The sequence below is a fragment of the Aptenodytes patagonicus genome, chromosome 3 (assembly GCF_965638725.1).
Source record: "Aptenodytes patagonicus chromosome 3, bAptPat1.pri.cur, whole genome shotgun sequence".
Classification (NCBI taxonomy): Eukaryota; Metazoa; Chordata; class Aves; order Sphenisciformes; family Spheniscidae; genus Aptenodytes; species Aptenodytes patagonicus.
In genome coordinates this window covers 61,639,116-61,658,279 of record NC_134951.1, presented here as the reverse complement: position 1 = coordinate 61,658,279, position 19,164 = coordinate 61,639,116, and the positions used below count along the sequence as shown (strand labels likewise).

General features: G+C 41.2%; 1 protein-coding gene across 1 annotated transcript in view; it reads right to left on the bottom strand.

The window, feature by feature from the left end:
* Positions 1 to 19,164, bottom strand: part of RNF217 (ring finger protein 217) — a 71,576-nt gene that overhangs the window by 23,911 nt on the left and 28,501 nt on the right. The window contains exons 2-3 of the mRNA XM_076333526.1: positions 12,981 to 13,214; positions 5,120 to 5,284 (exon numbers count right to left, since the gene is read on the bottom strand). Coding sequence (XP_076189641.1) covers positions 5,120 to 5,284; positions 12,981 to 13,214 — 399 coding nt within the window. The remainder of the gene's footprint in view (positions 1 to 5,119; positions 5,285 to 12,980; positions 13,215 to 19,164) is intronic.

The window sequence follows — 19,164 nt, the reverse complement described above, 5'->3', positions numbered from 1 at the left end:
CATGCCTCCCTCCCCTCAGGATAATCCACTACCAGAGATGGATTACAAATCTATAGGTTGGGAAAGCGATCACCGATGGGTCAGATATCGCACAAGTGTTCCTGCTCCGTCGGCAATACCGCGGCACGCAGCCAGGGGAATGCACAGGGCCAGGAATGCGGCTCACTAAAGTTAGCTGCAGCCATGAGGGGTTCGGTGCCTTGTAACGGCAGGCTCCCCAGCAGCATGGTGGGAGTGGAGGAGGCAAGGTGAGAGCACAACAGCTGCAAGCCCAGTTTCTGCCTCCAAGCATTCAGTCGGTGTTACTGGCTTCATCCTGCACCCAGAGCCTGCTCAAACCCAAAGACGTACCCTCACCTTACGGGGAAAGGTTTAGTCATTCAGAAACCCAAGAATGGCTCCCAGAACAAGAGGGGTGAAAATTACACACCAACAGGAAAGCACACACAGCTCAGAGTCTTAAGGAAACAACTGAAGTAGCACAGTGGCTATTTCAGACTCTCACTTTACCCCCTCTGCATGTTACATGCCCTCTTACAGAAATTTCCAGGAAAATCGCTTCCAAGAGATCTGAGGATGAGTGGCCATTTCTCTTCCACTCCTTCTGAAGAAAACCTGGTGCACAGCTTTATCCCTTCATATACAAGCAAGGACTCTCCTCCCTCCAGAGGACGAGAAATAATTTGCAGAGCACCTTCAAAAACTATGCCCCGAGTTATTTGATAATGCTCATATTAATCAGAACAGTAAATCCACAGATAAGAAGTACATACTCCTTGATTTGCATTGACATCCTTGTTTACTTAAATTTCTGCTGCTGTTTGAAGCTTTCTAAGCTAGAGCCGCTGTTTGGTGTTTCCTCATCACTCAGACAGTGATGTTTTTGAAATCTGTGGTAAGACAACACCAACATGAAATACTTCCTTGGTTTACTGTACTGTAAAAACACTTGTGGAAAAAAAGGCATTTTGCTGCAAACATGTTGTCACAAGAAATTGTTAAAAATAAAACCCTAAAACAGTAGTGGAGACAGACAAATAAGGTTACAGATTTTATGAAAAGGCATCTAATAATATGTAGCAAATTTGCACTCATTAGCCAGCTCCCTCTAGAACAAGACCAGCACTTTTTGGACAAGTCTTGTTGAGAAAAATGGTCTATGCTGAGTTTCTCAAAATAGTGTATAACAAATTTGGAAAAGGCTCTATTAAAAACAAAAAATACGTAAAAAATTAAGTTAAGATACAGTTGAAAAAAAATAGCATTTTGTAGTATTTCCACACTGACATATAGTCACAACATGAATCTACAATTACGTACAATTATACACACCAGAGGGACGGGATGCCATCCAGAGGCACCTGGACAAGCTCAACAAGTGGGCCTGTGTGAACCTCATGAGGTTTAACAAGGCCAAGGGCAAGGTCCTGCACCTGGGTCGGGGCAAACCCCAGTATCAAGACAGGCTGGAGGATGAAGGGATTGAGAGCAGCCCTGCTGAGAAGGACTTGGGGGTACTGGTGGATGAAAAGCTGGACAGGAGCCAGCAATGTGCGCTCGCAGCCCAGAAGGCCAAGCGTATCCTGGGCTGCATCAAAAGAAGCGTGGCCAGCAGGTCGAGGGAGGTGATTCTGCCCCTCTACTCTGCTCTGGTGAGACCCCACCTGGAGTACTGCATCCAGCTCTGGAGCCCTCAGCATAAGAAAGACACGGACCTGTTGGAGCGGGTCCAGAAGAGGGCCACAAAAATGATCAGGGGGATGGAACATCTCTCCTATGACGAAAGGCTGAGAGAGTTGGGGTTGTTCAGCCTAGAGAAGAGAAGGCTTCGGGGAGACCTTACTGCAGCCTTTCAGGACTTAAAGGGGGCTTATAAAAAAGATGGCGGCAAACTTTTTAGCAGGGCCTGTAGCGACAGGACAAGGGGGAATGGCTTTAAACTAAAGGGGGGTAGATTTAGACTAGATAAAAGGAAGAAATTTTTTACAATGAGAGTGGTGAAACACTGGCACAGGTTGCCCAGAGAGGTGGTGGATGCCCCATCCCTGGAAACATTCCAGGTCAGGTTGGACGGGGCTCTGAGCAACCTGATCGAGTTGAAGATGTCCCTGCCCACGGCAGGGGGGTTGGACTAGATGACCTTTAAAGGTCCCTTCCAACCCAAACGATTCTATGATTCTATGATTTTGACAGTGTGTAACATTTTTATTTGCTTATGTAAGCATATCTTAGAGAGACCAGGTAAATATAAGCTATTCCTATTAGATACACTAAAGCTGTGTCCACATACAAGAAAAAGTAATCAAGTTTAAGTTTATTTGACAGTGCCTGCTAATATTCACATTACAAAGGATTATGTTCTTTCAAAGCACTTACCAAAACCTCTGAAAAACTTGTGAATACTTGCCTAAGGATCTGCCTATATATACACACACACCATAAGAGTGTTCCCATTTTCTCACCTGCATGCCCAGGCAAGACAATAATTGTGCATTCTACTTCTCCGTGGTATGGCTACTTAAAGAAAGAGTCTGTGTGTATATGTGTCTGTGTGTATATATAATTATCTCCAGAAGATATCTGTAAAATATGGTCACAGTTTACACTGTAATCAGTATCACACTTTGGAAGTTACCAGTAATTTTACAAGTTATCTCAGTAAAGAAATTCTACCTCTACTGAAGTTTCTACCTTTAATTTAGCTTCAGTTTTAGCATAAAGATTGAATACTAATATCTTGACATGTACGATATAATCTTGACTTTTCCTCCATCTGTTTGTCAATTTTGGCTGCTGCAAATTTTTAACCAAAACATGAAAGAGGTTCTTTAAGTAGAATATATGCACATATCAAAATAAAATATGTTGTCACCTGAAACATTGCCTATGTGGATCTAGAACAAGGATAAATCAAATAGTATGTTACCAACTCTGTTTTCTCTGTCACTCTTTTCCCTATTTTATTTGGAAATATGATTGTCATCTGATTCGATGTTATTTTATATAGAGGGTTAGGGGGTGTGTGTGTGGCTGGAGAGAGAGGCAGAGAAAGTATTAGCTCAAATCCCCCTGACTCCAAATTGTTAACTGTTGGTATGTTTATCCCCATGTGACCAGACATCTATTAATGCTTTGATGAAGAAAGCTGCATAAGATGTATTTTTTATAACTACTCAATAACTGATTAAGAAAGAAAAAAGAAAAAGAACAGTACCACTAACTGCTGACTAAGTGGTTCTTTTGATTACTTGCTAGTTATAGATTCGATTTAAAAACAAACAATGTATTGATAGAAACAGTTTGGAGGTTGTAGGCAGGAAGAATTTTTTTCACCTCTGAAGGAAAAAGTATCAAGAGTGGGGGTAGCAACACAGTTTATGAAAAGGTTGAACTCCCTCTTCAATATTAACTTATAATACCACATTACCAGAAAGGACTTGTTAACAAAGCTTCTTTTTCTGTGCTAGTTTCATAACTTTCCATACTGCCTCCCACCATGCAGGAGGTTGTTTTCTTTTGATTAAGAAACGAAACCTAAAGTCTTTTTGAAATTAATAGCCAAACTCATGCAACTTCAGGCTTCAAAATTAGTGACTTAACCTGCGTAAGTTTCAAGCGTCCAGCCTTTTCTTTTGAAGACAGTGAAAACAGTAGTACATTTGGCATTTTAAGTTTAAAACTTATTAAGGATAAACGTGTTAGGGTTAGCAGTTTTAGTCCCTTTCTCTTTCCAGCTAGCAGCCCTCTTCCCCCTGCTTTTCCACATTCATACTTTTTTGCTTGGTGCATTTTCTTCTTCTTTTTTTGGACAACTTAATTCAATAGTTACATCATTCGCATTGTCATAAAATCTGAATCTAGACACAAGTCAAAGAATTAAAAACAAAACACATACTTCTTCCCACTCCAAAAGGAACAAAGTTTATAAAAGGATTTTACTGTAAGATTTCCCAGAAAGTGAGCATTTTTAGAACTGGCTCAAACCTATCAACTCTTACCAGACAGCAAGCTGTTAAAACTCTGTTAAAATGTCACGTGTGCACAGGAGGGAGGGTAAACAACCGACTGCTGATTTCAGAGCTTTCTGAATTTTTCTTAGTGTTTTGAAATCTTTCAATTTCAAGCTATGGCATCACAGGCATTTCTTTCTCCAAGACCAAAATAAAATACTTAGTAAACTGATAAACATTCTCTTATTTGCGCAGGGTAAGGCTCAAAGTGTGACAAAAGTATACTTTGGACATTTAGAAGTAAGTTTTCCCATTCAATATTTATTTCCTACCAAATGTTCCAGTTTCCTTACTTTGTCCTCTCCATGAAGTAGATGTAGAGCAATAGAAAGGTTCAGATTACGTACTCCCTTTCAAAAAAAAAAAAAAAAAGTCTCCCACCACCACGGTGCTCTCAAGGTTTTGACTGACTTCTCTGTCAGTAGCTGGAGATAAGTGCTGTGAAAAAAAATAGTGAACAAACATAACGGCATAATGGCCACCTTCATTAAGGGCAGCCAGGGCAGGGGCGTGCGGGGCTGTTGCATCTCATTTGAGTAGTGGGAAATACTTTCTATCCTGGAAGAGATTAATGACATTTTTAGGGTGTGGGACTGCACTTCAGTGTTGAAAATTAAACTAATTTGTGAGAAAGGCTTGTGAAGAGCTGACGTTTAATCCTAAAAAACTTCTGGTTTTGCCAAATCTTAAAGTCTCCCTTAGTTAACTTGCTGATAGAGTACTTTCTGCCTTACTCAGAAATTGAATTCACCCAAGCTGTTTGGAAAACCTGACAAAGGGCATCATATTTCTCTAAAACTTTACATTTCTTTAAAACTTTATTTTAGGAATAATTTATTCTGTAACACATATTCATTATAAGCATACATCAAAGCCCTCTCTTATGATTTCCATAACGTTGCTTTTACATGCAGAGATTGTGCAGAATCAGTCTGGGAACCAGCAAGTAAAACATCTGACTTGGTTTTCTCAGTGGGTCATTGACAAGAATCTGCACAGCAAGTGTGAATTCCATTTCCAATGCCGAGCAGAAGCTACAAATATTTACTTTAAATACATATTTAAACGGTTTGAAGCCACTATCTGCAAGCCAAGGTAGAGCAGCTCACCTTGCATTTTGGACACTTCTGGGCATTCCTCTGCCCGTGTTCGATTTCGTTGGCCCAGTGACGCAACAGCTTGTCTCCCTTCTTGTATTCTTTGCAGTTAACGCCTTCATGCCAGGGAGAGTGGCACTTGAAACACCAGACAAATTGGCAAGACGGACACTGGATCTGTACAAATGAGAAAACACCACATGTTTGCAAGCTGGGCACTGACCCAACTGGAAAGCCTGTTTTAAAACCACTGCTCTTCAATTAAGAGAGTAGCTGCCCAGCAAAGGTCTAACATCTTTTGAAATGTCTGTTTTAAAATCACAAGAAGTTGTGGAAGCTAACTTGTTCTTTTTCTTTTTAAAAGAGAGAAAATACAGAACTAATTGCTAAAGCCAGGAAAGGCCCCAATCAAACAAAGCAGAAGTAACCTGGTTTAAGCATAGGAACTGCTTCCCGAATTCACTGCGTGGCTCAAATGCCAAAAGGCAAAACCCAGGAAGCTTATTTAGTTGCCTCCAATACATGTGTGAGATCACCTAAAAATTAGCGGCCAATTTTCAGTGCGGTGGATCTCAGTCTTCTAGTTATAAACTTCACTGCCAAGGCTATTACCAGGGAGTACCTGGTCTTCTGAAGGGGCTCTACAGAGCCCAGAATGGATTACAAAGCTTATATTAGAAGCGGTCCTGGGAAAAGGGGCCAAGAGCAAGGGTCTCAACCAAGGGCCACAACTACCACCTGGAAGTCAGGCACCTCCTTTTGCTCTTGATTGCATAAGGGTGAGCTGAGGCTGTGCCAAACAGCCCGCTTGCTACAGACCACACCTAACAGCAAAAATCACAAGCCAACTCCTTAAATTGAGAAAGGATCTATTCTTCCCACTCCCTGCGTTTTAAATCATTGTGTCAAACAGATACCATCATCATCAAGTCTTCCTCCAGAGCCTGGCTATTTTTTTGAAAAAAGCTATGGCAGCTGCTGTGTTTGTAGAAGTAGTAAATAGAGGCACATTGCAGGTGCTTGTCTGATGAAAGACAGGCCTCCTACCTGGATCGTGATTAAGGAAAGCAAGAACTAGAAGCCACATTAGACACAGGCACATCTAAGCTCCTGCAACATCTTCACTTCTGCTGTGTTTGGCAGCAAAACGCCTCAGCCTGAAAGACGGGAAGGCACATCTCTCAAGCGACTGCTGAGCCCTGTCCACCAGCTCCAGTTGCAGCCCATGCCTGGCGCTGCCCTGGCTCTGTACCAGCTGATGGACGGGACTGAGGAATTCAACCAGCCACAAAAGGCTTTTTGGTTGTATGTGTGTCCAGACCTGGTTCACCACCAAACGGTGGTGAATGCATGGTGTGGGGGTGCTGTTCAGGAAACTACATCCTAGGGTGTAGTCACATGCCAAGTCCCCAGAATGTATTTCCAAAGTCCTCACTCCCACCAGTTGCCGTGCCCTCTGCTCAGACACACTGACTGGCAGTGTGCTGCTTGGTTCCAGTTAGAGTCCAAAGTAGGCCCTCTGATCTCTCTTAAGTATTTTGCTGGGGGGCAGCCAAAAATTATTTATATGTGCAATTCCTACATCCGTCACTACCAGCATGCTAATACAAAGCTGACCTGATCTCTGATGCGTGACTGAGAAATGAAGCTGTCTGCTACCCTTAATGCTACTTCCTAGAGTTCTATACACAGAGAGAACATTTAGTTTTTTGTCTTTAATGGCTCACATTAAAAACCTAATTGACACAATGGCTCAAGCTGAGCATTTTTATGACTCTAGCTGACCCATTTTTCAGTGGTTGTCTTTAACTTCACCTGTAGAAAGCAAATGTTTTTTTACACTGCAGCAGTGTCTAACAGTCATAGCTTCATTTGTATAAAGTGATGTAGCTCTGTCTGTGCAGCACTGTTCCAACTAAATATTTTACCTTTAATGGTGGACTATATGATGAGCTGCTCAACGCATCACTTCAGCTTACCTCTTTATGCCAATCCACATCTATAGATCAGCAAGTGCAAGAATGGGAGTTAATGATCAAGAGAATGAATAATTTTCTCACTACCCATGAGACAGCATTTCCCCCTCCAGGATCCTTTGCCTGGGCATAAGGCTGAAGTGCAAAGAAAGGAAGCAGCATCAAGAAGTTGACAGATTTTCTTCTTATTACAACACATTAACATTTTAGTTGCTTACCATCTACTAGTTGTTATCCTCGTAAAAAAAAAAAATCGTACATGTATTTAAGTGTTAGAATACATACACTTCCTTCATATCAAGCAGACTCAAAGAGAGTATAATATTAAAATGGACGAAATTCTGATATCCTGTACCCTGTGCAAGTGTGACTTACTGCTTTCTATAGCTACAAAGTGACATTTTTGCTAAGGCACACAGTAAGATACCTCACACAGAAGAAAACTGCACTTATCACATGCTTCCTGTCAATGAAATAAGTTGCCGAAGACACAAGCAGGCAGCACAAAACCAGGAAATAACAACAAATGAAACTTGTTTGTAGGGTAACAACACATTAAAGCTGCAACGTGTGGATTAAAAACACTATTACTTTTTGCATGAAAACACAGTAATGTCTAAGGCCAAGTTAAAGTATAAAACAAAAGCAATACAAAATATAACCGATGCCCTTTCTCTGATTTGTTGGTCTACTGGCCCAGATGCTAAACCAAAGGAAATACACTATCCTGCATCTCTGCTTCCCAGATGAATTCTCCTAATAAAAACAGCTTAATAGGAAAGAGGAGAATTCCCACTCTGAAGAACCTAAAGAACAGCATATTTATTGCTACTAACCAAACTAACACAGAGCACTGATCTGTTTCCACAATCCCTTAGAAACCAATATGCACAAGATGGGCAGGATAGTCACTAGTAATCTAGTCTAATATCTCCGTATCTTCCCCCCCAACCCCAAGCTTTGAATTTACGTTTTTCAATAATGCATGTCACAGTGACCTACTGCTGGGAAGACAGATTATAGCAGGCATTGCATTGTATTACTCAGTATTTGTTATGCCCCAGCCAAAGATGAAGCTTGTAGCCACAATTAAGTGTTCTGCAACCTGAAAGCTTTTATCAGTTGCAGTATTCAGACATTTGAGATGGAACATGAATGTTAAAAAATACAAACCCAAACCAACAGATCTGGGAAGCTGCAAGTTAAAGCTTCTTTCTTAAACAAAATGCCCACATAATTTAAAATGTAAGTTTTGTGGGTTTGGTTTTGGGTTGTGATTTTTTTTTTTTTGTGAAAACCTGACACAAATTCATTGCAGGCTTTATCTTTCTATTATAGCATGTATATAATTGCAAGAACTATAGCAGCCACCAGGATATATATTTAATCTTATACACACACAGACATCAAATGTTTCCAAATACATTACTTAGTACTAAAATACAGGATGAGGCTATAACCGCATGAACTCAGAATAACATTTGTTATCATGTGTGGTCCTGACTAACTGAAGTAAACTAGCGGGAACTGTCTACTTCCTTACCAGGTTTGGAGTTCCTAGCTTCCTCTTCCACCTGCCACCCCTGACAGCACCTTCCACAAAACTGAACTGGTAAATAGTTTTTACATTTTGAATGGGCCACTTGAATCCTCTGTTGGTTCAACACTGTCTGAACATAGATTAAGCAGGCAAAGAAAAGTATGTTCTTTTAAGTACTTATGAACCTTATTTTTCTTGGAACTAGTTGGCCGCAAAACAAAACCCTAAACCTATTCAAACTTGGATGCAGTGTGACACAGCAGTCTTTCAGATCCTTGTTCCATTCTTTCTCTGCTTTTCTGAAAGAAAAAAAGTCAAGTATGATTTGCTTTATTTTTCAGTATTTGTGCATGAAATCATCATAACGAGGACACAGAAATGCTATCTACATATAATTTAAAGCAGTATAATATATTATAGTCCAGCAAAGCAGACAAACTGTATCTGAAAAAACTCAAAACATTAATCTAGTGTTTTTTCAAATATGTTTTTCCTTACACAAACATTTTTCCATTTATTTTACGACTTCCATTTCAGTCAATCAGAATTGAGAGGATGGATACATACACAAACTTCTATGCCATCTGGAGGTCAGCCTCCCTTGAAATAGAAAAGATTACACAACTTCTCATACTAACCCTCTTGGTTCTCAGCTTTCTGAAATGCTGACCTTTGAGGCTAATGTTTTCCATTTTCTTAGCTAGCCTCTCTACTGCAAACTATTCTAACTATCATTTTCCTTGCCTCCCAGGAAAAGACCTTTCAAAATTGGTAGGTAACAGCAACACAAAACACTACTTGATGTGAGATGATAGCAGCAAAACTGACTGCACATTAAAAATATTCTGAGAGCCTGAAGCTGCAAAAAGCTTAGTGGGATTTTCTGCTGCTTAGTGGAATGCTAGCTATACAATAGGATGGCCGAATTAACTGTGCAACTAACTGATTACATGAATTACAATCTCTAGCTACAGCTACACAGTCACTTTATTCCAAAATAAATATGGGCTCCTGCCAAAACAGCTGCCTCCTCCTCATCACCAACCCATCCCCTCTCTTGTACCAGCTGAAAATAAGCAACAACAAAACAAACAAATCTTGTATCCCATTGGAGCTGATCTTTGATCCAGCTCCCAGTGTGACACCAAAACATCAACACGAGCAAAAGCAAGCTGGCCAAAATGAACAGCTGAGAGCACAGAGGGAGAGCACGGCAAAATCACCATGTCTGCAGCAGTTCAGGCTCAAGGCAGATTGAAGTGATGTGTAACCATGAAGATATATGCTACTTAAGGTTAAAATCTGATCCAAAAAGGGGGGAACTGATTAATATGAACTACACAGATCCACTCTACCACAGCATCTTTGCAGGTACAGATTCCTACTAGTTCTAGAGCAATGAGTTTCAGAAACTCTTGAGTAGTTCAAACAAAAGATAGTTTATATAACAACTGCATTGAAAAAACATTTACATTTCCAAAGTCAAGCACTCAAGCCCTTCTTTTATGTGATGTGTATCTCTTGACAGAAGTGAACAGGAAAACTTCATTACGAACCTCACAGGTTGATAAGGCAGAAATAGAGTCGAAGAATCAAGAACTGCTTCTTCATGGCAGATGGCAGGTCAAAGAACTAATGTTAAAACAACAGGTGAAATCCAGGGCTTAGGAGAAAAAAAACCACACACCACACCACCCCAAACCCCTCACAGAACAAGCCAACATACTCACTCTTGTGAAACCCGTATCTGTTCCATGCATTGGACCTGAACTACCAGGTTTTCCATTTTTGCCCATTTCCTTTGCACTTTGGCATACCAGCTTTGACCAAAGATTTATTAGGATCTTGTCTACAACTAAGTCTTATGCTCCCAATTTAGGTCATAAGAGAGGGGGCAGGGGTATTTCCTTACTTAAAGCTGGATCTGTTTGTGATACAAATATTTGATACAGGAAACTAAATAGTCACACTGCTGTACTGTGCTGTCCTAAGTGGCACGAATGGGAGAGGAAAGGTTTAGATAGCAAGTTTCCCTTTTCTTTCCATCATTCTCTCTCAACATACTAACTTTCTAGGCTTAGCACACCAAGACTTTCATTTCGAAAATGAAAAACAGCAAACTGAACCACTGGGCTTAGATCAGTTTAGCTTACATAAAACAGCTATAGTAAGGAAAAATAATCTAATAACTTTGCTTCCTCTTTAAATTTAGATGTTAAGCTTATTTATAATTTTAAATAGTGTATCAAATTTTAGAAATGCCATTAATGGCATTTCGAAAGTATCTGTTCAAATGTACTCTTGGATTTTGCAGTGTTTTCCTGTTGCAGTGTATAGGAGAGCGAGGGTACTGGCACTGAGCCCTTGCGTGCAGTGATCCTACTAGTAGGCTTGTGCGTAGACTTTCCCCACGCATGACTCAGTTCTTCTGAAGGCAGCACTTCCAGTGCTGGTGCAATTGCTGTTTATATTGCTCACATGTGAATATGCAAGTCTCCCAGTCTCCAGTCAGATGTCTCCTATGCTATATGCAGAAGAAAATGAGTCTGTACCTCCAAAGAGCCTATAATTCAAGGCACAGACAAGTTACCATACAAACAATCACATGAGAATCTAAGAAAACTGAGATAATAATGGTCCACAGCTACGTGTATATGTAATTACTCACATATACACAATCTTATATATAATCTTCCTTTTAAATCTTACCCCTGCAGCAAAATTCTTTCTTGCGCTAAGCTTAAAATAAGTCACTAAAACTGCACCTATGGCAGAAAACAACACAGGTTCAGGGAGTAGGTTGAAGCCCTGGCCTATGATTGTCCATGCTGTTTGCTAGCACTTTCCTAATTATATTTCTGACCAGCATCAACTAGACTTATTCTTTCAGGCAACACCTGACCACAGCTCAAAGGACACATTTTGCCAGAGTCTGTTCCCAGGAGGAGACTTGAGCTCTGCAGATCAGAGCTACACATAATGCATCACCACAGGACCAGGGAACTGCTTCTGGCTTAGGAACACCACTGTAGGGAAGTGGTGGGAACATTTTAACTATAGCATTTTAACTCGAAAAAGAGCACTGGTGGGCAGAACGACCCATTTGGTGCCTTGAGGAACATTCTCAGAGTTGGCATCCCATGATACAACAGCTGCACCACCTGTGACCCACATCAGTGGGACAGTAACAGCCTCCGGCACCTTGAGAGAGGCTGCTGCAGAAGCATTACAACATCTGATCTACCCTGGACTGCACATCCTGTCTACACCTGAGGGAATGCTAAGCGGATGGGTGAAGGAGAACGGCTGTGGGCGGAAGGAATTTTACCTGCAGTTTCGAATTTCTCCACCTCTGCCAAAAATCTGAAAATGTTGAGTCCAACAGACATTGTGGCATGTAATTCAGGCACTGCACAGATATACATAAGTAGCTCATATCTCAGTTAGCTTTACCAAGGTTTCAACTGCACTGGATACACAACCTTCTACCTTTTAATCTCCATACTGTGTTGAATCTTATGCTGTATGATTAGGGCTATCTAAACAGTCATCTAAACTCCTACTGAGAACTGGTTTGTCCAGGAAAGGCCAGCTCAGTCATGAAATGAACCACAATAAATCTAATAACCGGATGGAAAACTAACACAGAGCATGATGCTGCAGACAGAACCTTCATCTTCTGGAACCAAGATGGACCTTCAGCAGCTCAAAACTTCTTCTAACTAATCTCTTCCTTTTTATCTTTGATTGAAATCACAGCATAAGCAAATCTTCTACCAAAAGAAATGCTGGGAAAGTCTTTTTTTTCCGTATTTCTTAAGTTTTCTGTATTGTGAGTGATGTGTGTATATATATATACACACAGTAACGTATAACCTCTGGTAAGGGACTGAAGAAATCAAAACCAAGAAGCAGGACAGACAAGAGCTGTAGTTCTAAGGAAGAAGTAAGCCAACAGCCTAACACCATAAATGCCCACAATTCATCTGCTCATAGTTTCAGGGAAAACTTATCTTTGCTGGAGCTATGTGTCTAAAATTATCAGTTATAGTAATAACTTCCCTTCCCCAGCCTCTTCTGATCGTGACCATATTGTTTGCATGTCAGAGAGAAAACACTCTAAATTGTGTGTCAGGACAAAATTATGCCACCTGCCAAAGAAATAAGGACTGAAGTTCAACTGCTTGAACAGTTAGAAATCAATTAAGTAGTTAATCAATGATGTACTACAGATTCATATTCCTAATCACAGCTTGCACATAGCCCCAGTAATGCAAGAAAGCTCATTTAATGCCCACCAAATGCTGTCCTACTTTTGCAGCGCCATCTAACCCACGGCCCTGGCAACCATGCTCACTTTGTATTTGTTCTCCAATTTGGCAGGGGTAGGAATGTGGCCTCTCCTCCGGAAGGTTGTAAAGTGCTTGCACTGAGGGCATGGCTTGGTGCTGGAGTCAATGCGGCTGAGTTCCAGGAAATATTTATACTTGATGATGTCGTCATGGGGCAGGTTACAGAGGACAGTTGTTTCATCCAGGTGTTCGCTGCACTCTGTGATGGGGCATTTTATATCCGCTTGTCCCAGCTGCACCTGCATATGGAAAAACCCAGAAGAGCTGTATGACCTTTTGCTTGGAAAAAGTAAGCAAGCATTTGTGAATTTTCTGAGAAAATTTAATTTCAAGTACTGTAACAATCCACAGACTACCAAACATACTGTCTTAGAAGCATTCTGACTTACTCCAAGCACACTGCAGTTTTTCCAGAAGGTATTTTCAAATCCAAACAGAAAAGCTCATTACCCTTACGACAACTGCAGTTATTAAACATATAGTCTCAGTGTAGGTACCATGGCTATGTACTCCACGAAACCAAAACACGAGCCCTAACTAGCAGCACTCATCCAGCACTCCATGCTTTATGTGTTAATGGTCAGCGGTCCACTATCACAGCTCATAAAGGCTGTGAGAAAGCAGGCAATGAAAACATTTGTATATTGTTTCACTGCAAAACATGCTGGGAATCACTGCACAGAGAAATTAAAGTCAATTTAGGATCATCAGAGTCTAGCAGCTCTGACTCAGTGCTAGCCCTGAGCTGGTTCCTGCTCAGCGAGCTCAGTGCCTCTTCAGTCTGCTTCGAAGAAGCTCCTTATATGCCACACTGCATACGCAGAAAGCGTTAGCTGAGGCTGAGGCTGACCAACCTAATAAATTTTCCCAGAACTCAGAGTTAGAGTCTAAAAACAACCCCCAAAAAACAACAACAACAAAAACACCCTTAAAGAAACCCCTAAAAAGACGACCAAAACAAAAAACACGCACAGAAGCAAGCTCAAGTTTAACAGGGCTGAAACTGTTGTTGATCTAATGAGCCCTGATGGTCCCAAGCTGATCCATATGGTCAGATATCTGCAACGTGTTTCCAGAGCTCCTGGATCTGAGAACAGCGCTGGACCCAGGTCTGCACCCTTCATGCTTGGCAGGCTTTAACAGCTCGGACTCCATGCCAAAACAGCAGATCCTACTTGGTCTGGGAGCAGCAGAGTTGCATTTGCTTGGCACTGAGCCTGAGTTAATAAACCCTGCTGGTCTTGAGAGTCTGCAAGGACCCAGCTTGAGCATGTTTGTGTCTGCCTCAAGTAATCTTGAATGAATGAATGTTGACTGTACAAGTGGAGCTGACCACCAGCCCAATTCCTTCCTTAGTGAGCATCTCCATGCAGAGAAAAAGGGGTTTAATGGCGTAACCAGCACCTCTTTCTAGGAATTACTGCTTCAAGGTTGGCAGGTTTGATTTCCCTAGACTGCTTATTCTTTAGCATGCTCCATTATGGGAATCTGCCAAACAATACACTAAATATGATAGGAACACCTCAGATTTGGATGCAGATCTCGCTGCTGCATAGTGGTACCAGAAGACACCTCCGAGACTCCATTAATGCAGTATTTAAGCTAAGAAAGGAGGAAAAAAAAAACCCAAAACCAATACAACCCTGTCATTCTTGCCTCAGCAATGGAGCATATGGGCTCTAACTGAATGATAATTAATTTAGTCAGGAGCCAGAGGATTAGAAGAGTCATAACAAAATGTTATAAAACCCAAGACTCATACTGATTTCAAAAAAAATCCCTATTGCACTATCTTTGTTCTCTCAGCAATGTAGCTTAACCTAAGCAGAGCGAAGAGGTTAGATATATGTTAGAGAGAGAAAAGCAGGGTGAGGACAGTGGCAGCCCGTCCCAGACCATGGCAGAGAAGACCTCAACAAGCAATCGCCGCCGCAGTGCCCTGCGCAGCCTCAGCTCAGGGTGGAGGCAGGTCAGGCCTGCGGTACAGAGGAGAGGCAGCTCCCCCAGCAATACACCCACTCTTAGGAGGGAACTTCCCCGAATTTAATTTCCAGCTCTAAAAGGTGGGCAAAGCTCTACCACATGCAAACAAGGCTAGGCTCAAACAGTTTGGCTTTTACATGGACCAGTGTAAGTTCAGAAGGACTATATGCTCAGAGATATTAAAAAAAAGCCCCAAACCCCACAAACTACATGCTGGGGAATGTCCACATTTTATACCTGTAGGACACTAATTCATATGTAGCAGCATATGAAAATTGAACTCGAGCATATATCACTAGAGTGACTCTTCTGAGAAGAATCACCCAGTACACCATGGAGCTGTGCTTAAAAAGCAGATGATCAATCCAGCACTAGAGCACTCAAACACGCTAAACTAGGAAAACAATTTGCTACAGAAATAAAAAAAAAGCTATTGCACTACTGCAAGGATTAGTACAAGCTTCTGTTTAAAGAAGTGTAGGTACAACAATTTAAAACCAAATAATCAAATTAATCCCATCTACGACTACTTCAGGGTTTCGAGGGTTTTTTTAAGCATTAGGGAAATACTGAAAGAGACAAGCCCTTTTGCTAAGAGCAAACTAAGCTACAATAGAGTAACATTTCATAGTGAGAAAGCACATTGTATCTGGCATCTAAGCTAGTACTTAAGAAGCACTGCTTATATTAAATGCCAGGTAGACCAAACCTGCATTTATAAAATGAAGGAATACAAAGCTGAACACTTTCTATATTTCATGCCCACACAGAAGATGATTAATATATGTGGTAAGAGTCAAGTGTGGTTTCAGTGTTTATTTTGAAAATATGTTTTACACCCACTTGAAGTAAATCATTTTTATCCTCTGTAATAGTTTCAAGCCTTTCAAGTTTGGCAAAGATTGATCCTTTTCCTGTGTTTTGAATGGGACTGAAGTGAACAGAGCTGGTTTGCTGATTACCAGTAACTTCAATGGAGCCTTGTCTTACCAAAACAGTCCATCTTTGTTTGTGCACTAGCATCAGCATTTGATTTAAGTACAGCTTTAGAGGTAGCCTGTTAGGCTACCTGCTGCTGCAGACCCAGGAGGTGCTACGGAATGGGAAGGAAAAAAGAAAAAAAACCAAAAAATTTCTTATAACATGGGTAAAAACAATTGGTTTTATTCTTTTCGTTGATTTTTCTTTTTTATTTTAAAAAGAGCCTTATCCTTCAATATCAGCTTATCACAATGTCAACCCCCCACCAAGTTTTAAGAAGTCTTTGAATTTCAAAATACCACTGCGTATTAAGAACTTCAGGACTCTCGGTATACACAACAGCATGGTGTATTTTCACAGCATGAGGAACGACTCAGATATGTCTAAAAGCAGCTGAGCTGCAGTACAGTGTTAAATGTCAGGCAGCATCCAGTTCTTACGCCCAGCTGTGCTTCACTTCTGTAAAGCATCTCAGGAGGGGCTAGCTCTGCTTACTCATAAGCTCTCCTTATTCATAAGGAGAAAGCAGGCTCTCGTGACTTTCATCCTACAGAAAGGTAACATTTAAACTATCAGGAGAGCAATACGTACCTCCCTTCCCCCCTCCAGTTCTTGACATTTTATTTGAAAAGATTTTTTTTGCAGGGTGGGGGGTGGGAACCAGACTCTACACTAGTCCACTTACTGGCCCAAAATGCAGTGATACCAGCAACAGAAAACAGAAACAGATGGCATGGTACTTTAAGTTAGAAAATTATTTCTGCCCCCTGAGCTTTCTTTTAAAGGAAATCTTTGTTAGCTACACAGAAAGCAAAGGTCAAACTACACCAGAGAAGCACTGATTTATACCTGTCATTTAGCCTGGCCCAAGCTGGATGTAATGTAACCTGTGCAGGCTGTACTTTGGCAGCTGTAATACAGCTATATTCCTTAAAGAAGGGGCCATTCTACTTTAAAATAGACACACACAAACGAGCATTTTCTAACTGAAACTTTACTCTTAGTTCAGAGATGCATATGCTAAGTAAACCAGTAAATTGTTCTTATTTCTCACCTACTAATGCTGAAAGAAAAGTGAACAGTGCTATGTCTAATCTGCACCTCTAGAGAAATTCAATTTCTACCAGTGCACCAAATTCTCCCCTGTAAACTACCAAGGATGTTATGCATTAAAAAAATATTTTGGAAATGCAGAGATGCAAGTGAAGGGACAGTCTGGTCTACAGGACCTTCATATTCTACAGGGGAAGAAACAAATGGATTAAAGTTCCCTTTATTTATAAGCAAAATCCCATTGCTTTCTAGTTCACTGGAAACATTGCTCTTTCATTTTTGCTGTTAAGTTGCAAATCAGTGAAGAATTACTTTTCTTGTAGGTTTGGGAAGTGGAGAGTATAATTTTGAATTTGTTTTCTTTAAAAAAAAAAAAAAAAGGAAAATACTTGAAGGGCTCACCACAGTTCAGGACTCCACAGTGGTAGATGCTAACCAAGTGAAATCCAAGTAGACATGATTCAACAAGTGCAAACTTTTACTAAGCATTTTGCACCTGCCTTTAAGGTTGTGGTTCCATGACTGTTTCTGTAGTTTGAGTACTAACTTTAGCAGTCCGGATGCCCTACCTCTGATTTGTGCCAGTGATATCCGGCATTCTCCATCAAACTCCTTTTACCAAAAAAAAAAATCCTATGTAACAGATTCTTTTTCAGTCCATCCGTCCTCCCTCCTTACTGTCAAGTGGTACAAATTCTCAGTGCTGCAAGACAAGCAAGAATGCACAGCTAGAACTAACAGTAATTAGATTAGGGGCTACTTAAGTAGTATCACCACCAAATAGGAAAATAGACCGGGTATCTTGTGTGCCACCTTCTCCACTGGTGTCGTGGTTTAACCTCAGTCGGCAACTGAGCACCACACAGCCACTTGCTCACTCCCCCCCCTCCCCCGGTGGGATGGGGGAGAGAATTGGGAGAGTAGAAGTGAGAAAACTCGTGCGTTGAGATAAAAACAGTTTAATAATTGAAATAATAATACAATAACAACAATAATAATAATAATAACTACAACACACAAAGCAAGTGATGCACAGTGCAATTGCTCACCACCCGCCGACCAATGCCCAGCCAGTCCCCGAGCAGCGGCCCCCCCCGGCCAGCTTTCCCCAGTTTATGTACTGAGCATGACGTCACATGGTATGGAATGTCCCTTTGGCCAGTTTGGGTCAGCTGTCCTGGCTGGGCCCCCTCCCAGCTTCTTGTGCCCCTCCAGCCTTCTCAGTGGGTAGAGCATGGGAAGCTGAAAAGTCCTTGACTAGTGTAAGCACTGCTTAGCAACAACTAAAACATCGGTGTGTTATCAACATTGTTCTCACCCTAAATCCAAAACCCAGCACTGTATCAGCTACTAGGAAGGAAATTAACTCTATCCCTGCCAAAACCAGGACAACTGGACATTTTCACACAAGTTCTTGCCTGTCGTTCATTACTTCAGAAACCATACTCCATGAGGTATGTTTCACTTTTATTCCCCCTTTTATTAATTTCTCAATACAGCAGACTTGCAATAAATTACTTTCTGAATACCTTTCTCATTAAGTTGCCCCACCGTCTTCTCTGCCAACCACCACCTGTAATCTCACTCTAGTTGAGAGCTGTCGCTCCCCTCCTCAGGAGGGAAGGGCTTCACTAGCCTTAGCAGGGCGTATATCACTGACCTCAAAAAGATCCATAAAGAGTTCAAAATGGCGAGGATCTCCTGCACGCTGGCATTGAATTAGGAGTTGTTATTTTTTTAGGTTTAATTCATATTTTAGAATCATAGAATCATAGAATCATTAAGGTTGGAAGAGACCTCTAAGATCATCGAGTCCAACCGTCGACCCAACACCACCATGCCCACTAAACCATGTCCCTAAGCGCCTCATCTGCATGTCTTTTAAATACCTCCAGGGATGGTGACTCAACCACTTCCCTGGGCAGCCTGTTCCAATGTTTAACCACTCTTTCAGTAAAGAAATTTTCTGCTATGCTAGGAAATATCTGAGTGACCACCAAAACAACTAGAATGACCAGTCTTTCTTCATAGTCAGTGGAGAACGAGGGAAGCGATTGAGGCAATTCAAAGAAGATGGCAAATATCAACAGCACCTTTAAGATGTCTAGGGGGGAAAAAAAAAAAATCCCACTTTTCCCCACCTCAGGGGAAGTGGGGAAAAGACCCCACACA